At 70.6% G+C, this 20,415-nt stretch overlaps 2 protein-coding genes across 31 annotated transcripts; one reads left to right on the top strand and one right to left on the bottom strand.

Annotated features, from left to right (window-relative positions):
• The first annotated feature begins 890 nt into the window (after positions 1-890).
• On the top strand, positions 891-9,585 carry PPP1R12C (protein phosphatase 1 regulatory subunit 12C). Its single transcript, XM_051990965.1, has 21 exons — positions 891-1,169; positions 2,965-3,095; positions 4,637-4,755; positions 4,841-5,000; positions 5,092-5,236; positions 5,819-5,893; positions 6,085-6,173; positions 6,252-6,379; positions 6,462-6,520; positions 6,647-6,714; positions 6,817-6,873; positions 6,972-7,062; positions 7,183-7,269; positions 7,352-7,412; positions 7,525-7,610; positions 7,738-7,793; positions 7,878-7,956; positions 8,079-8,183; positions 8,386-8,436; positions 8,572-8,622; positions 8,711-9,585. Exons 1-21 carry the CDS (start codon positions 891-893, stop codon positions 8,795-8,797), a joined length of 2,064 nt encoding a protein of 687 aa, XP_051846925.1. The 3' UTR covers positions 8,798-9,585.
• An 820-nt stretch (positions 9,586-10,405) lies between these two features.
• EPS8L1 (EPS8 like 1) lies at positions 10,406-20,365 on the bottom strand. Of its 30 annotated transcripts, none has more exons than XM_051989986.1 (23): positions 18,974-19,157; positions 18,588-18,667; positions 18,508-18,547; positions 18,167-18,276; positions 18,023-18,063; positions 17,562-17,620; positions 17,315-17,476; positions 16,853-17,002; positions 16,455-16,537; positions 16,222-16,376; positions 15,967-16,019; positions 15,759-15,885; positions 15,320-15,408; positions 15,161-15,235; positions 14,926-15,074; positions 14,639-14,780; positions 14,501-14,529; positions 13,290-13,434; positions 11,836-11,964; positions 11,635-11,728; positions 11,163-11,340; positions 10,779-10,911; positions 10,406-10,682 (listed from the first exon to the last, which is right to left on the bottom strand). In XM_051989986.1, the coding sequence occupies exons 4-23, from the start codon at positions 18,181-18,183 to the stop codon at positions 10,596-10,598; spliced, it is 2,097 nt and encodes a 698-aa protein (XP_051845946.1). In that variant the 5' UTR covers positions 18,184-18,276; positions 18,508-18,547; positions 18,588-18,667; positions 18,974-19,157; the 3' UTR covers positions 10,406-10,595. The 30 variants fall into 30 exon arrangements, with proteins under 30 accessions (XP_051845946.1, XP_051845950.1, XP_051845970.1 ...); XM_051989990.1 differs by having other exon boundaries at positions 18,588-18,627; XM_051990010.1 differs by lacking the exons at positions 18,508-18,547; positions 18,588-18,667 and adding an exon at positions 20,240-20,365 and having other exon boundaries at positions 19,014-19,061.
• Between the last annotated feature and the right edge of the window lie 50 nt (positions 20,366-20,415).

The raw sequence follows: 20,415 nt of genomic DNA, 5'->3' as shown, positions 1-20,415 counted from the left end.
GGCAGTTTGCTGTCTTTGCCCACGGGGGGACTTCTGCGGGCTCGTGTCCTTCCCCGCTGGCGACTCCCGGCACGGGGCAGGCTCCTCGAGCGGATGCGGGTGTTTTGGCACACAGTAGGTGCTTAATTGATGCTCGTGGATGACTGGAGAGAAAGGGGTGCGGCTGCAAGAGAGAGCGCAGAGTCCCGGATGATCGTGGCTCAGGGTTCTGGTGGGACCCCGTAAAGCGGAATGGGGGGTGGGGGGCACAGGGAAAGGAGGACCAGGGAGTGGAGACACGTGCGTCTGCAGGTCAGTTTTCGGCGTCGGTTCCCTCAGCTCCCAACAGGATCCCCCCGGTTCTTCAGTGACTCCGTTGGGCTCCACAGGGGGCGCCTCGCTGGGGTTGAGGCATCCAACCAGGCAGGCTAGGTTGGGATGAAAACCTCACACCTCTTACCACAAGCCGCCCAGACTCCGTTTCCCGGCATGCCGCGGTCCGCGCAGACGTCGTAAGGAGCCGACCCCGCCCACCCCGCCCAAACTCCGTAGGCTGCTTGGATCTGGGACTGCGCTTCCCGACGTGCTCCGGGGCTCAGGTCCCTAAGGCGCAAGTGCAGAACTCAATTTCGAGGCTTCCCGGGACAGTTTTCCGGAGCGACTACACTTCCCGGCGTGCCTCGGAAGAGAGGCGCGCAAAGCGGACTACGGTTCCCGGCGGGGCCCGCGGCGGGCTGGGCTCGGCGACGGCGGCGCCTTCCCGGCGGCCCCCGCGCCGGGGATCGGGGGATCGGGGAGGGTCGGGCGCGGCGGCGGCGGCGGCGGCGGCGGCGGCGGCGGCGGCGGCGGCGGCAGCGGCGGCAGCCGGGGATCCCCGCGCGGGCTCCGCGCTCGGGCCACGCCGGGCCGGGATGTCGGGCTCGGCGCCGGAGGCGGGCGCGGGGGCGGGCGCGGCCCGGGAGCGGCGGCAGGAGCAGCTGCGGCAATGGGCGCGGGCGGCGGGCTCCGGGGAGCCTGCGGGCGGTGGGGGCCGGGCCCGGGCCCGCACCGTACGCTTCGAGCGCGCCGCCGAGTTCCTGGCCGCGTGCGCCGGCGGGGACCTGGAGGAGGCGCGGGCCATGGTGCGCGGGGGGCCCGGCCCGGGGCTGCTGGACAGCACCAACGCGGACGGCATCAGCGCGCTACACCAGGTGCGGGGGAGGGGCGGCCCGGGGGGAGGGGGGAGGGGGGGTGGGTGCTCTGGGAGCCCGGCCCGGACAGCACCAAGCAGACAGCATCAGTGCCCTGCCCTCGGTGCGGGGGAGGGGCGGCCCGGGGGGAGGGGGGAGGGAGGGAGGGAGGGGGCACAGGTGGGGGGGGTGCTCTGGGGGCCCGGCCCAGACAGCACCAAGCAGACAGCATCAGTGCCCTGCCCTCGGTGCGGGGGAGGGGCGGCTGGGGGAGGGGGGGGAGGGGGCACAGGTGCGGGGGGTGCTCTGGGGGCCCGGCCCGGACAGCACCAAGCAGACAGCATCAGTGCCCTGCCCTCGGTGCGGGGGAGGGGCGGCCCCGGCTGAGGGTGCTAGGGGGGCCTGGTCCATGGCTGCTGCCCAGCGGCCGGCATCATGCAGGGCACTCGGTGCCGGGGTCCCGGGATGGGAGAGCCCCTGATGCGGGGCTGGGGGGCCCTAGCTGCTGACAGCACGGAGCATCAGTGCCCTCCACCAGGGGTGGGGGTCCGGGGGGCATGAGGGGGGCTCTTGAGTTGCACCAGTAGGGCCTGGGGGAGGAGGCAGAAGGCGGGACCCCCCCCCAGCTCTGCCAGTGCTATTCTCCCGGCGCCCAGGAGGCAGCCCCCTCCCCCCCAGTGCTGCCGCCCCTCAGAGGGCCCTTCCTGCCAGTGGCCCCAGCGTGGCCCTTCCCTCCTGGACTCCTTATTTGGCAGTCTGGGCCAGGGTTTGCACCTCTGGGTGCCAGGCGCTGTGTGTAAACACGCGGATCCAAGGAAGCTGGGAGGTCTGGAGGAGACCCCCCCTCGTCCCCAAGCTGGGCCTTTGGGGGCTTCCCGGGAGCTCGCCCCCGAACCAGAGCGTTCCTGACCCGCTCGCCGACCAAGTCCTTCCCTCCTGCCCTCCTCCGCCCCCTCTGTCACACGAGGGCCGGGGCTGCCCCTGGGGGCGAGCACCTTCTGCGGACCCTCTGACTCCTCCGGCCCATCCCGGACGGGCGCGGGTCCCTCTGGGGCTCCGGGAGTGTCTGGGCGGCCTGGCCGGGGTCCCTGAGACCCGCCCCCCAGTCCTCGTGCAGCCTTGGCCCGTCCCTCCTTGTCAGTGCCCCCCGCTCTGCCCCCCCTGCACTTCCCCGGACCAGGGGAGCCCCTCGGGGTCGCGGCGGGCTGTCTCCCTGCCCGGGGGAGCGGGGAAGGCCCGGAAGCCGGCCTGCGGAGGCTGGATTCTGGACCTCCCTCCCGTGGCCACATTTGTCCCTTGTCCTTGGGGCCGGAGGACTGGACCTGCCCTCGCTGCATCCTCCTAGCCAGGGGCCTTGGAGGTCGTGTCCCCGGACCCCCCCCCCCCCCCCGTCCCCAGGGAGGCCGGAGACCCCAGGCGCCCCCCGGCCTCGGGGCAGCAGGGCCGGGTCCCAGGTGCCGGGTGGCTGAGCTGGCTCCGGGCCCTCCCTCCGCTCTCACCACGACCTTGTAGGGGAGGCCCCCTGTCCCCCCCCCCCCCCCCCGGGTCTCCATGACATCGGGGAGGAAATAAACGGAGACCGAGCTCAGCCCGTTCCCAGGCTGGGGTGGCCCGGCCCCCCTCCCGCCTGAGTTTCCATGACTTCATCCCCCTGGCCCTCGGTGCCTTCCCTCCTCTCTGGGCCCGGGGGCTGGGGGCAGGGGGAGGGGGGCCTCTGCCCCCTGGGCACCTCGGGGCTCAGGCTTGGGAGGGCCGGGCTCTCCCCCTCCCCCACGGCCGGCGGAGGCCGGCTGAGCTCCCCCGCTCTCTCTGCCAGGCTTGCATTGACGAGAACCTGGAGGTGGTCCGCTTCCTGGTGGAGGAGGGGGCCTCGGTCAACCAAGCCGACAACGAGGGCTGGACCCCCTTGCACGTGGCCGCCTCCTGTGGATACCTGGACATTGCCCAGTAAGGCTCCGGGGCCCAGGGGGGGGGCTCCTGGGCTTGCCTGTGCCCCCTCAGACGGCCTTTGGTGGGCGGGGCCCTGCTGAGAGGAGGGGGTTCAGACGTGGGGGAGCGGGGAGTCCCCGGAAAGCCTGGGGGGCCTCCCTTGGCGCCTCTGAGGAAGGACCGGCGTGGCTCCCCCGGCTGCCTCCCGCGGCCCTCGACGGCCTTCCCGGACGGAGGCCGCTGCCCGCTGAGCCCCCCAAGCTTTGTGTGCCGTCCCCGCCCTCCCGGCCGGACCCCTCGCTCTGTCTCGGCGCTGCCCACGAGGACGGCGCGAGGTGGCTTCCCAAGGGCTGGCCCCGTGCATGTGTCGGCCCGAGGCGCCGGCCCCACTGCGCGGGGGACGCCAGGGCCGGTCCCCAGGGCGAGCCCCCGGCTCTCGGGCGGCCCCTCCGTTGGGCCCGGGACCCGCCGAGCGCACGGGATCTTAGTTACTGCTTCTCGCAGAGGGAGAGGCAGGAACAAGGCCGGGGTCTTCCCTGGGCCCAAGGGGGGGAGACACTTTTGATCAAGCACCCGCTGGGTGCCAAGCCCTGCGCCGGGATCTCATCTGATGCCTCCGGCGGCCCTGGTCCTGTGGTCCCATTTTGTAGTTGGGGAAACCGAGGCAGACGGCGGGGAAGGGGCTGCTGGACCCCGAGGGGATGAGGGATCCCGGACGGCCTCCTGGGCCGCTGTGGCTGCCGTCCGCCTCGGCCTCTCCCCGTGCCAGGCTGTGAGCGGGCACTGCCCGCCAGACCCACCCCCGGGGGTTTCCTTAGTTTAGAAGGATGGAGGGTCATTGGGCCGCGCCTCCGTGCCAGCCAGTGACGGTCGCCCCCTCTTTCTGCCTGGGTGGTCTCTGGGATGACGAGCGCCCGCCCCCTGACCCCGCCGGGCTTTTCTGCATTTTCTAACTGGCCTTCGGAAGGCACGAGGGCCCCTCCCTCCCCCGGTCCTGCCCCGGCCCAGAAAACTGGGGGAACCGCCATTGGTCCTCGGTGCTCCTCGGCAGCCCCAGGCTTGGGGGGAGGGGCGCCCTCACCTTTGTCGCCCAGCCCGTCACTGCCCCCAGGGTGGGCGCCCTGGGGCCACTCGTCGGGGCAGGGACCCTCGGAGAGCCCGGGGACGCCGGCCCCTCCGCTCCCCGAGCTCAGACACATGTGAGGCTGGTGGGGGAACGGCCCGAGGCTGCGGGATGGCGGGGGAGGGGCTCCCTGCTGGGCGTGTGCCAGTGTGTACGTGGGTGTGCACAGCTCCCCTGGTGCTCCTCCTCCGGATCACTCCCTGTCCCCCTCCGGGTGGTCCCGGACCCTCGGCTCTTCCTCTAGAGGACGGCCCTCAGGGACCCCCATGTGTCTCCTGGCGGCCTCGGGCCCTTCTTCGCTCCAGTCCCTCCTCCACTTGGCTGCCAAGGTCGCGCCCCTAAGCTCCAGCCCCCACCTGCAACCTCCTGGGGCCCCAGGCTCGGACGCTCGGGTCCCTGCCGGGGTCTCCTCTCACCCTCCCCCGCCCGCCTCCAGGTACCTGCTGGGCCACGGCGCCAACATCGCCGCCGTGAACAGCGACGGGGACCTGCCCCTGGACCTGGCGGAGGCCGACGCCATGGAGAGCCTGCTGAGGGCGGAGATCGCCCGCCGAGGTGGGCGGGGGGCCGAGGGGGCGCGGGGGCGGCGGGGCCGGGCCCCCTCCGGGAGCCGACGGCGCTTTGTCTCTCGTCCCCAAAGGCGTGGACGTGGAGGCCGCCAAGCGGGCTGAGGAGGAGCTGCTGCTGCACGACACGCGGTGCTGGCTCAACGGGGGCGCCATGCCCGAGGCCCGCCACCCCCGCACGGGCGCCTCGGCCCTGCACGTGGCCGCCGCCAAGGGCTACATGGAGGTCATGAGGTGTGGGGGCCGGGCCGGGCGCGGGGCGGGGCGGGGGGCTGGGGGCCGGGGGGCCGCCGCGCCCGTCAGCCCCCCGCCTCTGTCCCCGCAGGCTGCTCCTGCAGGCCGGCTACGACCCCGAGCTGCGGGACGGGGACGGCTGGACGCCGCTGCACGCGGCCGCCCACTGGGGCGTCGAGGACGCCTGCCGCCTGCTGGCCGAGCACGGGGGCGGCATGGACTCCTTAACCCACGCGGTGAGGGCCTGGGGGGCGCCTGCGGGCCGGGGTCTGTGCTCCCCGGCATCTGCGCCCACGTGGTCGGGCCCGGCTGGCGGGGAGAGGGCATCGGACTGGGGCGGGCAGAGAGGTCCCTGGGCGGCGCCCAAGGTGTTCCCCGCAGCCGTGCCCAGCTCGCGCCCCCGGCTCCCCCGCAGCCCCCTCCTCCGCGGCCCCCCCTTAGGGCTCAGACTGTCTTAAGCTCCCTAGGTTTTTCTGGACCTTTCTACCAGTAAATCCTGGCTCCCTTTTGTCAGAAGGCTCTGAGCAGGCCCCGGCCCTTGGGGCCCGTCCTCCCCCGCGGGCAGCCGGGCCTACGGGGACGGAGCCGCTCCCGGGGCCAGGGAAGGCCCGAGCTCCCCTGCGGCCCCCGGGGGCGGGGGCGTGCTAAGGGTCTCCCTGGGGGGCACTCACTGCCCCCACCCGTCTCCCGAAGCTGGGGAATGGGTGCACACAGTAGGGGTTAAATAAATGCCCACAAAAGGAAGGGAGCAACGGGGGCCCTGGTGGGGTGCGGCTGGGGCTCGGCCTCCCTCATCCTCCTCCCTTCCCCCGCTGCAGGGGCAGCGTCCCTGTGACCTGGCCGACGAGGACGTGCTCAGCCTTCTGGAGGAGTTGGCCCAGAAGCAGGAAGATGTGAGGTCCAGGGGTCTCCCCCGTCACCCCTCCTCCAGGCCTTCCCCCCCCAGGGTGCCCCCACCTCGGCCTCACCCCTCGGGGACTCCCCTCCCCCGGGTCCCCCCCAGCCTCCCCGGGGGGACCGTGGCCCTCTCACTCTGCCTCCTCCCCGGACCCCTCGGCCACCCCCTTCCTCCCTTTTCCCTCAGCTTCGCAATCAGAAGGAGGCCCTGGCCCAGGAGCGCGGGACAGAGGCCGGCCCAGAGCCGCCGCCGCCGCCCAGTGGCAAACACAGGAGGTAGGGCTGGGCCGGGGCTGGGCCGGGCCGGGCTCCCCCCCCCCCGGGGCCCCTCACCCCTTCCTCGTGTCCCCACAGGAGCTCCGTGTGCCGCCTGAGCAGCAGAGAAAAGATCTCGCTCCAAGATCTCTCCAAGGAGCGGCGGCCGGGGGGCTCCGGGGCCCCCCCACTGCGTGATGAGGAGGAGGGTGAGGAGGAAGGCCCAGGTGAGGAAGCCCCGGGGCCTGGGGGGGTGGGGGGTGGCGGGGGGAGGAGTCCTGCTGACCTCTGACCGCCCCCCTCCCCCAGAACCCAGTGCCTTGAACGGAGTATCTACCCCACAGACCCCGGACTCCCCCAGCCCCAAGGTGAGGAGGAGGGGCCGGCAAGGGGCTGGCTGCTGGGGGGGGGGGCGCAGGGCCGACTCATCTGCGTGGGGGGTCTGGGCTGGCTTTGGAAGTGACCTTTGAGGAGACTCCTCCCCTCTCCCTCAGACCAAGGAGCCCCGTCTGGCCCGTGTGACCCCCACGCTCTCCCAGAAGCTGAATGAGCCCCCTGAAGCGTGAGTGCGCCAGACCCTAGGCAGAGTGGGGAGGGGAAGGGGGGGTGAGGAGCCCTTGCCGAAATGTCGGGGCTCACGGTCATCTCCCCTCCCGAACCCCAGGATTGTGGAGCCCCCGACGCCACTGCCGGTCCCCACCGATTCCCGGGAGCGGCGGAGGTGAGGGGGAACAGGGATGGGGGAAGGGGGAGAGACGGGCATCGGGAGCGGGCAGTGCCCGAGAGCCGGCTCCTGACCGTGCCCTTTGCCCCCCCCAGATCCTACCAGATGCCCGTGAGGGATGAGGAGTCTGAGTCCCAGCGCAAGGCGCGCTCCCGGCTCATGCGCCAGTCCCGGAGATCCACCCAGGTGAGGCCCGAGCCCCGAGTGCCCCCCCCCCACGAGTGCCCCGCCCCCCCACGAGTGCCCCGCCCCTTTTCCCCCTCCCCCCCCCCAGCTCCTCCCATCTCATTTGTCCCCTTTCCCCAGGGGGTGACGCTGACCGACCTGAAGGAGGCGGAAAAGAGCGTGCGGGCCTCTGCACCAGACAAGGAGGAGAGGTGCCCCGAGAGCCTGGTGAGCTGGGGGTCAGGGTGGGGGAGCTGGGGGGCACCAGGGCCAGCTCCCGCCTTGGCTGATACCCCCTCCCATCCTCCAGGACCCTGCTCGGAGGCCCCGGGTCCCTGGGCTGGAGAACTCGGACTCCGCAGTCCAGAGAGGTACAGAAAGGGGGGGAGGCCCCGCCCCCGGCTCCCCCTCCCCCTGTGATCACTAGGGAGGGCGTGGGCAGGTGGGCCGCGGGGGTCCCGCTCTGACCCCTTCTCACTCCAGCAGACGAACCTGAGGGCGAAGGGCGCAGCCAGCAGGCGGCTCCAGACCGCCGGAAAGGCCGGCGGGAGCATCGGGGGCCGGCCGAGGTGAGGGCCGAGGGCCGGTGGGGCGGGTGTTGGGGGGCCTTTGAGTCTCTGAGGGCCCGGGCCCAGCTCAGGGGCCCCCTTTCTGCGGGGCCTTAGTGCCCATCCCCACACCCCCTTGTGCTTTCAGGGTGAGGAGGCGGAGCCCACGGACCCCCTGACCAGCGCCGAGAGCCCCGCCTCCAGGTACCTGAGGCCCAGCGGGAGGGCGGGTGGGGGGGAGGGGCGTGCCCTGGGCCTGCGGACTGACCGGGTCTCCTGGGTCCCCAGCGTGGTGGACGGCTCCAAGGGACTCCAGCCTCAGGCGGAACCCGGGGACCGGCCCCCGGACAGCAGCAATTTCCGCAAGGTAAGCCTTTTTTGGGGGGGTACTTGGGGCGGGGCCAGGAGAGCTGGAGGGCGGGGCTTGGGGCGGAGCTCTCCAAGGGCTCTGAGTCCTGAGCGGTGCCCCCTGCCCCGACTGTGCCGCAGCTGTACCTGAGCCTGCAGGGGGAGAACGAGAGGCTGAGGGAGACCCTGCAGGAGACCACCCTGGGGCTGTCACAGCTCAAGGTGGAGCTGGAGCGGGCCACGCAGGTCAGTGCTCCCCACGCCCCGCTCCCTGTCCTCGCCCCGCCTCTGCCCTGCCCCCGTTCTCTTGCCCAGCCCCACCCCCTGTCCTTACTCTGCCCCACCCCCTGCTCTCGCCCCGCCCCTGCTCTCGCCCCTCCCCCCACTCGCCTCTTCCAGCTCCGAGCTCTCCCTCTCTCCTTTCCCTCAACCTTCTCTTCCCCCCCAGAGACAAGAGCAGTACGCTGAGCGGCCGGCCATGTTGGAGCTGGAGAGATTTGTAAGTGGGAGGAAAGGGAAGGGGGGGAGGGGCACCCGGGTGGGCCCAGGCCTGAAGCTTCCCTGGGAGATTTTTCATCTGGGGTGGGGGGGCCCGGCCCCGTCCTCCCCTTCGTCTGACGGGCCCCTTCCCCAGGAGCGGAGGGCCCTGGAGAGGAAGGCAGCCCAGCTGGAGGAAGAGCTGAAGGTGAGAAGAGTGGCTTGGGGCGGGGGAAGGGGGGGGGAATCTGGGTAGTCTTGCTGCTTCCCTCTTGACACCCCTCCCCCCTTCTCAGGCCCTGTCCGACCTTCGGGCCGACAACCAGCGCTTGAAGGATGAGAACGCAGCCCTGATCCGGGTCATCAGCAAACTCTCCAAGTGATTCCCCCACCCCCGGGAGGTGGGGGGGCCGACTCTGCTCCCCCGTGCTCCCCTCACCCCTATTTATGCAGCTGCTTCTGCCACAAACCATTCCTTTGTGTGAAACTTGGGGACCTGGAGGGGACCTCCGCATCTCCTCCCCCCAATCACTCCCCTGAAAAAGCCATACCCCACCACTCCCCAGCCCCTCAGGGCCCTGGGGATCCAGCTGCCTGGGCTGGAAGGAGCCTGGGGACCCTGGCGGGGAGCTGGAGGAGGGGAGCTGGGGCTGCTAAGGATGGGACCAGCCCCTGGGAGGGGCGCAGCGCGGAGCGAAGGGAGCGGAAGGCCGGAGGAAGTGGATGAAAGCGGCCGGGCCCTGAGCTGCCTGGAGGAGGCAGGGGCCCGGGGCGGCTGGAGGAGGATGCAGACTTTGGGGAGCAAGGCGCCGAGAGATCCCCAGCCACCCCTCCCCCTCCTCGTCCCTCCCCCCCCACGTGTGCTGCCACCCCCTCCTCCCCTCCCCCCTCCAGGGAGCAAAGAATGTGCCAATGGTCCCTGCCCCCTCGAGCCTCGGCCGGGGCTGCTGGGACGTGTATATAGGGGCGTGGGTTTTTTCTGGGGGCCCCACGCCCACTAATGATGTGCAATAGGGGAAGGAGGCTTCTATTTTTGTGGCCGGGGTTGCCACCCGCCGCCTGGGGTCGGGGTCGGGATGGGGGTGGGGGGAGGGCACCCACGCTGAGAGAAAGTATTTTCCTGAGACCTGCCGTGGCCACGGGGCACCGCGATTAAAGGGTGTGACTTTGCTGTGGGTGTCAGGGTCTGTGTGTGGGGGCGCCTTCGGAGCGGAGTCGGCATGGATTAGGCTCCTGCTGTGCGCAGGCCTCTCGAGGAACTCCTCATGGCTGTGGCACGGGCTGGGGAGATGCCACAGGACCATCGCCATGGCAACTAGTTGGTGGGTGGCGGGCGGGTGCCCCAGACGTGCAGAGGAAGTGGAGGAGAATCAGGGGGCAAATCAAGAGGAGGGATTCCTGTGCTCGTTTTGGGGTGACGCGGGGCGTGTAGTTTGGGGTGTCCGGGGATAGATGGGGAGCTGGAGGTTTGAGGATTCATTGTGGAGACTGGGGGCCGGGGCCATCGGTGGGATGGGACAAGACGGCTAATGGAGGGAGCGGGGGTGGGACGCGTAGCCGGCAGGACCTTGGAGAGAGGAAAACTTTTAGGTCGGGGGCGGGGCGCCACATGAATGGAAGGAGTCCCAATGGGAGCTCAGGGGGGGCCCCGAGGCCATTGGGTAGCCCCTAAACCAGAAGGAAAGGTCCCTGGGAGCTCCGGCATGGCTCCCTCTGGTGGCCACCCCAGATTTGGAGGGTTGCGCTTTAACCTGCACCCTTCCCTCCTTTTTGTAGGATCCTGGGGGATCCTAGACCTCAGTGCTGCTAATTTCCGGGGTTCAGTCAGCACTTCGGAATCTGACCTGTGCACTTCCAACCCCTGGGATCCATTCTCTCAAACGCTTTCTGAGATGGGGACACCCAGCACGGGCCACCGAAAAAAGTCGGGTGCGAGGGCCAGGAGCCCCGGCGCATGCTGGGTGAAGAGCCGCGACCAAGGGGACGCCTCGTGCAGAAGACACAACACACTTTATTCCCTATTCACGGGCCCGTGACCCCGCCCCTCCCACCGATAGCCAATCAGGAGCGTGTTGGGCGGGGCCGGCGGGCGAGGAGAGAGAGGAGAAGAGCGAGGACCCGTTTGTCTCGAGGGGTGCTCGGTCTGCTTCTGGAGGAGGAGGGGCAATCGGGGTGCGAGGGTCATGGCGCGTCCCCGCCCGTGTCCCCCTCCACCTTCCGCTTCTGCTTCTCCATCACTGCCTGGAGCTCCGACAGCTTCTCCGAGTCCTGGGATCGGAAAGGAAGGACCAGAGCTGAGGACCCTGCCCCCTCGGGGGAGCCCCCCTCCCCGCTCGGGGACCCGGGCGTCCGGTCCGGACTCGCCTCCAGCATTGCTCGGTGCACGGTGACTTGGCTGTAGACCCGGGCCCCCTCCTCTGGGCTCACTGCCTGCAGCTCGTCCTTCTTGAGAGAGAAGAGCTGGGCGCCCGTTAGGACCCCCAGAGCACTCACGGTCCTATTGAAGGACGAGGGAGAAGAGAAGCCGGTCAGGGGGCCCCTCCCCCCTCGGGCCACCCCACCCCTGCCCGCTTAAGCGGTCTCTGCGCCAGAACGCAGGCGTCCTGAGCCCCCAGCCTCCCCTCCCAGGGCCAGGTCCTGCCGGCCTGGGCCCAGACTCGGGTCCTGGGGCGGGGTGGAGCTTCAGAGAAGCTAAAGCGTCCCCCTCCCAGCCCCCAGAGTCCCGAGCTTCCTACGGAGCACACTCACCCGGGGCCGAAGCCCTTGGCCTGCAGCCAGGCTCGGACCTGGGGGGCCGGGGAGCTGGGGCTGAGCGGAGGCTCCGGGGCCAGGCGGACGGCGCTAGGGGCGCGGCTGGAATTCCGGGGCCCCTGCGCCAGCCGAGCCTGCAGCTCCTCGTTGACGCTCAACATGTGGGCGAACTTTTCTGCAGAATGGGGGGAGGGCAAATAAGGGTCAAGGCTGGGGGACCCCCCCCCCACAGCAGGGTGCAGCCCCGAGGCGGAGAGGTATCCCACAGAGTAAATGAGGGAAGAGAGAGCCAGAGAAATGTGCAGAGCGGACACACGCTCCAGAACAGGGCCTTCTGGGAGCAGTCCTGGATGGAAGCGCCCCACGCCCTCCTCCCGGGGCCCCACCTGCGGCCCCCACGCCCTCCTCCCGGGGCCCCACCTGCGGCCCCCACGCCCTCCTCCCGGGGCCCCACCTGCGACCCCCATACCCTTCTCCCCAGCGTCCAAGTCCAGGCTGTCTGTGCTGCCCCAGCGGGGCCTGGGAGGGGCTGGGGCTGGGGGCGGGGGCGGGGTCCTCTGTTCCTGCAGGGACAAGGAAGTTACCTGAGGGCCCTCAGGCCTCCTGACCCCACGGGACCGGGGCTTCCCCCTCCCCCCCCCCCCCGGATTCCCCCTCCCCCCCTGCTCACCAGGGCCCTGGCAGGGCTGGCTTTTCGGCTCGGGGGCCCGGGGTGAGGGGTGAGAATGTTGTAGGGGACGTAACCCTGCTGTCCCTGAAGGTCCCGAACCTTCCACCATTTCCGGGCATCGTCCAGGACCTGGGGGGCGGGGGCAGACAGACTCAGTCCTATAGGAGTCCCTCCCTCTATTCCTTCACTGGAGGAGGGCTCCTTCTAGCACTCGGGGCCCTGCGGTGACGCCTTGGGGAGGACCACCTCCTCCAGGGAGCCTCCTGAGGGCTCTCAGCAGCCGCCAGGCGTCTGGGAGCTAGCGGCCCCTCCTCGGTGTAAGCCCCTCCCCGGTGCAAGCCCCTCCCCTGTGTAAGCCCCTCCCCGGTGCAAGCCCCTCCTCAGTGTAAGCCCCTCCCCGGCGTAAGCCCCTCCCCGGTGCAAGCCCCTCCCCGGTGTAAGCCCCTCCTCGGTATAAGCCCCTCCTCGGTATAAGCCCCTCCTCAGTGTAAGCCCCTCCCCGGCGTAAGCCCCTCCCCGGTGCAAGCCCCTCCCCGGTGTAAGCCCCTCCTCGGTATAAGCCCCTCCTCGGTATAAGCCCCTCCCCGGTGCAAGCCCCTCCCCGGTGCAAGCCCCTCCCCGGTGTAAGCCCCTCCCCGGTATAAGCCCCTCCTCGGTATAAGCCCCTCCCCGGTGCAAGCCCCTCCTCAGTGTAAGCCCCTCCCCGGTGTAAGCCCCTCCCCAGTGTAAGCCCCTCGAGGGCAGGGTCTAATAGAGACGCTTCCACCATCCCTTGCCAGGTCCCCACACAGCACAGAGCAGCCAAACAGGGCTGGGGAATGACCACCAGGGGATGGGCGTGGGGGGGCGGGGCTAGACTCGGGCACAAAAGCCCACGAGCTCCTGAAGGAGAGAAGGTCGGGGCAGAGCCCTGGGCTCCCGTGGCAGAGTGCAGGAAGTGGAAGAGCTTGTAGCCATGGGGAGCCACTGATGGTTTTAGGGGCAGGGGAGCTTTGAGAAACCCCGGATGTGGAGAGACTAGCTAGGAACTGGTCACGGATCGGGCTCCGGGAGCGCAGGGATGGCTGGTGGGAGAGACCTTCGGGAGGAAGAGGACCTGGCCCCTGGGGAGGGCCCCAGCAGGAAGGACACAGCGTGGGGGGGGGGGAGAAGGCAGATGGGGAGGGGGCTCTGAGCTGGGCTGTGGTCCCTGCAGCCGCCTGAGTGGAAGGCCCCCCGGAGGGACGCTGCAGGGGGCTGAGCACTGGGGGGACGCAGGGGGGCCCTGGGAAGAGCGGTGGATCCCGAGGAGAGCGCAGGGAGAAGGGAAGGGAGCCGCCCTTGCCGCAGGCTCCGGGGGGAAGCCCGTGGGGAGGAGAGACGGCCTAAGGGGGGCGAGGTCTCCCCGCTCTGCCTCCCCGCCTTTCCCTGCTTCGGCTGCTCCCCCCCTCATCCGGGCCCCAGGGTCTGGTCACCTCCAGCAGGTCCCCTCGATGGACAGAGAGCTCACTGCCGTTCCGGGCCTCGAAGTCGTAGTTACAGAGAACCCACTTCCCCGGGACCCTCGCCTCGGGCTCGGGCTGGGACTCGGGCTCCGGCTCGGAGTCTGGCTCTGTGTGACTGAGAGGGGCCGCGGGGAGGAGGTCAGCGGGAAGCTGCCCCCCGAGGGGGCGGGGCAGGGGCGGGGACTCTCGGGGGGAGGGGCGGGAGAGGGGAAGCTGGGCTGACCCAGGGCCTCAAAAACAGTGAAATGTGAGAAACAGAGGCAGAGACCCAGAAACCTGGGCAGAGAAAGTGGGGGGAGGGACTGAGGGAGAGACAGATCCAGAGATGGACACGGAGCCAGGGAGAGGGAAGACAGAGATAAAGAAGTGGGGAGGGAGAGACGGAGAGACGGAGAGGGAGGAAGAGATAAGAGAGATAAAAGGAGAGGGGAGGGAGAGAAGACACACAGAGGGATGGAGGGGGAGAAAGAGAGATGGAGAGGGGAGGGGAGAAAGTGAGAGAGACAAGACAGAAAAAAGAGGGGGAGAGACAAGAGACGGAGACAGAGAGACAGTGGGAGGGAAGCTATGGCGGAGGGGGGGATGTGTTCCTGGGGCTGAGGAGAGCAAGGAGGAGCCTCCCCAATCTTACCTGTGCAAGGGAGGGGGGTCTTCAGGGCCTCGGCCCCTCCCTGTTCGGGGCTGACAGCTCCGGGCTCCGGTCCCTGCAGAGCCCCGCTTCTGCCCCCTCCACGGCGCACGGCCGCCCCCAGGGGCGCAGGTTGCTGGCCCCTCCGCCCCGGCCCCTCGGCTCTCCTCCCCGAAGCTGATTCCTCCCCCTCCGGCCCAGAGCTCCTCCCCCGTCCGTCCTCCTGTTCCCTTTCCAGTCCTCGTGGGTGCGTTTCTGTGTCTCTGCCCCGGCCCCTCCCTCGCCACCCTCTCTGCTCTCCCTGTCTCCCCCCCCGTCCCTGCCTGTCCCCCTCCAAAAGCCCCGCTGATCGTGTCTGAGCCCCTCCCCCCACCTGCCCCCTCCCCACCCTCTCACCACCTCACCCACCTGCATCGCCCGACAGAGCCCCGAGACACAGACACAGACACAGAGAGACGGAGACCGATGGTTAGAGCCTCCCCGGGCCGAGCCGCCCCCGGCCCCGCCCCCGCGCCGATGCCCCGCCTCTTTCCCCGCCCACCTCCAGACTCACCCATTGACCTCGATCTGCGGGGCCGATTGCTGCCAGGGAGAGAAGAGGGGGCTGAGGGCGGGGCGGGGGCTCTGGCCCTTCCCGCCCGGGACCCTCCAGAGAAGCTCAGAAGCCCGGACGGGGGCCCGGAGGGCTCACCTGCCAGCGGCGCCTCTCATGGCGGTGCTGCCCCTCCACGGGATCCTCCCAGGGCTGGCCCCCGGGGGTGTGGGGGGCGGGCTCCCAGCCGCTGTAGAAGGCCGGGGTGTAGGGGGCGCCGTCCTCAGGGGGGAGCTCAAGCCTGCGGGGGACAGGAGGGTCCCCTCAGCAGCCCTGCGCCGCGTGCCTCAGTTTCCTCGTCCGTAATGGGGACAATGCCTCCCTCCCGGGGGCGCCGGGCAGACCAGGGGAGACGGCTTTGTGGGGGCTGGGAAGGCCCCACGTACCGGGCTTTGGTCCACGAGTCTCCCAGGGAAGTCCAGAGCTCCGCCTCTCGGGGGGTCAGACTCTCTTTCAGCAGCGCCACGGCCTCGGCCGTCAGACGGGGCTGCTGCACGGCCTGGGCCAGGCCGGGGCCCCCGGACGTGTCCACCACCTAGCGGGGGTCAGAGGCGATGCCCCAGCCTGGCCTCCCCCCGCGTGCCCAGCCCCCTCCGCCTCCCCCGGGCGGGGCCCCCTCACCATCTGCAGCGGGCCCAGCAGGAAGTGGAGCAGCTCGGGGGCGGAGGGGTCCGTGATGTTGGCTCGGAGGCGGGCCTGGGGGGAGAGGCTTCTGGGTCAGCCGCGCCCCCCCATCCCAGGGAGCGGGGTGCTCGCGGCCCGGGACGGGGGCTATCTCACCAGCAGGCTGAAGGAGTACTTGATCTTGCGCAGGATGTCTATGTACTCCTCCTCCGTGGGGGGCTTGGCCCGAAGGGTCAGGAGCCCCTCTGAGGGAGAGAGGGGGGAGGGGAGGAGAATCTCCGTGTGCGGGAAAGAGCCCCGAGGCACCCCTCCGGCCCTGGCCCAGCTTAGGCAGATCCCTTCCCCCCCCTGCCAGCGTGGCCTGGGGGCCTCGGGTGGTGGGGGATGTGACCCCAGGGAGGCTTGGGAAAGGAGACATGGGGGACGGAGAAGGCAGGAGAGAGAGACAGAGAGAGGGAGATGGGGGAGACAGACCCAGAGGCAGAGACACGGACCCCACCTCCCTCCTCTCCGGGGCCCCCACCTCCCTCCTCTCCGGGGGTCCCACCTCCCTCCTCTCCGGGGGTCCCACCTCCCCCCTCTCCGGAGCCCCCACCTCCCGCGGCCCTCCGCCGGGCCCGCCGGCCGCGCTCCCGGTGCTCCAGGACGCGGGAGGCCTCGGCCGACTTCTGCAGCTTGGCCACGAAGCTCTCGACATCATCCAGGATGTGGTTCAGGATGTCCTAGGAGCCGGGAGAGGGTGAGACAGGGAGGGGACCCCTGACGGCCCCTCCCCGCCCCTTCCTCCCCCGCCCGAGGCTCACCACGTTGCGCTCCGCCTCCAGACTGGCCAGTTCCAGGGCCGGCCTCTGGGTACCTGGGGAGGGAGGCAGGGCTTGTGGGCGGCCGGCGCTGCCCCCTCCCCGCCACTGCGGTGCCCACCTCCCTACCAGCTTTAGCCCGCGGCTGGCTGCCATTTCCCTGCTCAGACTGGTCCCCGGGAGCAGGGCTGAGTCTCCGGCCAGGGGCCCCGCGGGTGAGGGGCTCCCCAAGGGCACAAGCTGCCCCCCAGCCTTCACCTTCTTGCTCCTCGGCGACGGCTGCCTCCTCTCCGGCCCGCGGTCCCGCTGGGCGCTCCCGGGGGGCTATGGCCACGCGAGTGGAAGGCCGGCGTTGGAAGGGGGCGTCCCCGGGCCCGGGGCTGGGCGTGCGGCTCAGCTCCTCCTGGGTGGCCCTGTGGGGGGCGGGGGTCAGCCGGGGCCCCAGATCTCAGCGCCCCCTCCCCTCCCTGGGTGCCCGGCTCCCCGCCCACCTCAGGGCGGCTGCCCGCCGATCCCCGCTGCCCGAGCGCTGGGCCTGCAAGGCCCCGTGGATGTCCTCTCGGATCAGCTCCGCCTGCCAAGCAGAGACAATGTGGGGGGGCTCCCCACCCCAGGGCCTCCCCTCTCTGAGCAGGAGATCCCCCCCCCCCCAGAGCCGGAGCAGGGCCGGGCTCTCCCCTCATGCCGTCTCCCTCGCTCCTCCCTCCTGTTTTCTCCCCTCCCCGCTGAGCTCCCGAGCCCTTTTTAGTCCCTGATTGTACCAGCACCCCCAGCTAGCCCCGGGGGCTCCGGCCGCTCAGAGGGCCCTCCCCCGGCACCGCCCCGCCCCGCCCCCCCCGGCCTGGGGGGAGCTCGCAGCTCCCCCTTCCCAGCCCTGACCCCCGCTCACCCCGACCCGGAGGCCCTGGAAGTAGTGGACGTCGGGCTGGGGCCGCTCGGGCTCCTGGCACACCAGGAGGAGCAGCGAGTGGGTCTGGCCCGGGGGGAGCACGGTCTCGCAGCGAAGGATGGAGGGCAGGGCGTAGGACTCCAGCTCCTCCTGTGGGAGGGCGTGGAGGCTCGCAAGCGGGGCGGCTGCCTGTCTCCGGCCCCCCTCCCCATTCCCTCCCCTCTGACCCCAGAGGCAGCCCCCCTCCCCATTCCCTCCCCTCTGACCCCAGAGGCAGCCCCCCTCCCCATTCCCTCCCCTCTGACCCCAGAGGCAGACCCCCTCCCTATTCCCTCCCCTCTGACCCCAGAGGCAGACCCCCGACCTCCCCCTCTGCTTCTCCACAGGAAGAAGGGGGGGGGGCCAGGGGGCTGGGAGGGTGACCTTGGGGCTCAGGTCCAGCACCAGAGCCCGCCTCCTGACCTTGGAGTCCACGTCCAGCAGCTTCACGTGGCCGGCGGACACCTGCAGCAGCATCTCCTGGGCCCAGATGCGCCCCTGGGCGTCCATGGCCGAGAGCTTCCTGGAGGCGTCCTCCACGGTGTGGACCCCGTCCTCCTCCCCCAAGCAGAAGGTCACCAGGTGCTGGGGGGAGGGGCGAGGCAGGTCAGCCCGGGCTCTCTCCGGGCCTCCCCTACTTCCCCTGCTCCCCTCCCCCCCAATAACTCACGTTGACGGCGTACTGGGACACGTCTGCCATGACCACTGTGGAGTACCTCTTCCTTTGCTCTGGGACCAGAGGGGGAAGCTGAGGGACGGTCGCTCCCGCCCCGCCCCCCAAGTTCTGCACCCCCTTCTGAGTCTCCCTTCTCTGCCAGTGAGGGAGGGACCCGAGGAGCCTCCACTTGGAGGGAGAAGGAGCTAACAGGGCTGTCTACCCCACCCACACCCATTTTACAGACAAGGAAACTGAGGCCCAAAGGAAAGATGGAATCCGGTCCTGAGGCTATGGGGCGGGGCCTTCCACCTCCAGAGCTCCTCCCCTTAGCCCCAGCCGATCCATCCGGGCCGGGCCGGGGAACTTCTGGCCCCGGCCGGAGGAGCTTCTGGGCCGGGCCGGGGGAGTTTCTGGGCAGCTCCTTTACAGCCAAGGCCGGCCCGGCCCCCAGCCCTGCCTAGCCCCCGACTCACCATAGATGGACTTGGCGCTGGGCTTGGGGGCTGCAGCGGGCCTGGGGGGAGGGTCAGAGAGTCACAGGGGGAAGCAGGTCAGACCCCTCCCCCCATTGACGGCCCGAACCAAGAGGGAGAAGGGATGGGGGGGCGGACACTCACCCTGCGGGGCTGCTCATGGTGGCCCCAGTCCAGGCGCCCCGGGAGAGGAGAGGCTGTAGGTGGGGCCGGGAGACCCCGGGAGCCTGGGGGGCGGGGCCCTTCGGGTCCTGCTGTGGGGGGGGAAAGGCAGGCGCTGCTGCTGGGCTGCCGTGGGGCCCCGGAGGGGCAGAGGCCGCAGGCTCCCTTCTTGGACCCGCGGCCCACCGCTCCCCACATACCTAAGCCTTCACCCGCTGGGTGTGGCTCTGGGAGGTGGGGCTGGAGCTCCTAAGCCCGGGCCTAAGGGAGGTGGGCGCAAGGGATGGGTCCTTAGGGAGGCGGGCACTGGGGGATCAGGATACCTGGGTCCTTAGGGAGGCGGGCACTGGGGGATCAGGATACCTGGGTCCTTAGGAAGGCGGGCACTGGGGGATCAGGATACCTGGGTCCTTAGGGAGGCGGGCACTGGGGGATCAGGATACCTGGGTCCTAAGGGAGGTGGGCACTGGGGGATCAGGATACCTGGGTCCTTAGAAAGGTGGGCAGAGGGGATCAGAAAACCTGGATCCTTAGGGAGGTGGGTACTGGGGGATAAGGATGCCCGGGCCCTAAGAGAGTTGGGCATAGGAGGATTCCTGGGTCCTAAGGGAGGTGGGCACTGGGGGATCAGGATACCTGGGTCCTTAGAAAGGTGGGCAGAGGGGATCAGAAAACCTGGATCCTTAGGGAGGTGGGTACTGGGGGATAAGGATGCCCGGGCCCTAAGAGAGTTGGGCATAGGAGGATTCCTGGGTCCTAAGGGAGGTGGGCACCTGGGGATCAGAATACCTGGGTCCTTAGGGAGGCGGGCACTGGGGGATCAGGATACCTGGGTCCTTAGGGAGGCGGGCACTGGGGGATCAGGATGCCTGGGTCCCTGGAAGCAGAAGACCGAGTGGAACAGTGGAAAGAGGCCCTGCCGCAGCCTGTGGTTGGCCTTGGGTGTGACCGAAACTGAGCCCCGAGTCCCTCCCTCCCGCGCTCAGCCAGTCCCTGCTTCCTGTTCCTCCCCTGCTCCAGTCCCTCCCCGCCCCCGCCAGCACACCTGTCAGTCCGGGCACACCGGGAGAGGGGCGGGGCACACCGGGAGAGGGGCGGGGCACTTGAGCTGCCCATACCGCCCCCTCCGCTGGGCCTCAGGCGCCCCCCCTCACCCCCCACCCCGGGTCCAGGCCCACCTTAGCCACGTGAGACTGGGCCAGCCTGGCCGAGTCCCTGCCCCTGAGCCCCTGAAGGAGCACGGGCAGTCGGGAGCCTTGGAGCGTCGGGAAAGCGGGAATTAGGGAGTGTGTGTGTGTGTGTGGGGGGGGAGATGGCCCTTCTCAGCTGTGGAAACCGGGGCTCCAAGGAGCCTGGCGCGGAGCCCTCGCGCCCCTCGACCCTAGGCCAGGCGGCTCGGAGCAGAGTCTTCCGGGGGTGTAGCCAGCCCGGGCTCCCCGCTGGCGGGAGAGCGCCAGTCTGGGACGGTTTGGGGCCTGGCAGCCCACCACTGGCCCTCCCGGTCCGAGGCTCCCTTCAGCTGCGCCCACCGCTGGCCCTCCCTTCGGCCCCCGGACCCCCGGCTGCGCCCACCGCTGGCCCTTCCTCCCGGCCCCCGGACCCCCGGCTGCGCCCACCGCTGGCCCTCCCTTCGGCCCCCGGACCCCCGGCTGCGCCCACCGCTGGCCCTTCCTCCCGGCCCCCGGACCCCCGGCTGCGCCCACCGCTGGCCCTTCCTCCCGGCCCCCGGACCCCCGGCTGCGCCCACCGCTGGCCCTCCCTTCGGCCCCCAGACCCCCGGCTGCGCCCACCGCTGGCCCTTCCTCCCGGCCCCCGGACCCCCGGCTGCGCCCACCGCTGGCCCTCCCTTCGGCCCCCGGACCCCCGGCTGCGCCCACCGCTGGCCCTTCCTCCCGGCCCCCGGACCCCCGGCTGCGCCCACCGCTGGCCCTCCCGGTCCGAGGCTCCCTTCGGCTGCGCCCGCTACATTTGCATCTGTGGCCCATCCCGGGCCTGGGCCCGCTCCTCTCCGCCCCCACCCTGGGGCCCCGCGGGTATCAGGTGTTAAACGCTTACGGGTCGTTTCCAAAACAATGGGAGGCTCCGCAGAGCTCCCAGACCGGGAAGGTCCCGGGGGGCGGGGCCGGCCCCTCCCCCATGGGCGGGCGGGGAACCTGCCGGGCCGGCTGGGACTGCCCAGCCCGCCCTGTTTGTTCACCGGGAGGGAGCCCCGGGTGGGGCCAAGGGCAGGA

The sequence above is a fragment of the Antechinus flavipes genome, chromosome 3 (assembly GCF_016432865.1).
Source record: "Antechinus flavipes isolate AdamAnt ecotype Samford, QLD, Australia chromosome 3, AdamAnt_v2, whole genome shotgun sequence".
NCBI classification, from domain to species: domain Eukaryota; kingdom Metazoa; phylum Chordata; class Mammalia; order Dasyuromorphia; family Dasyuridae; genus Antechinus; species Antechinus flavipes.
This window is presented reverse-complemented; position numbering and strand designations above follow the sequence as displayed.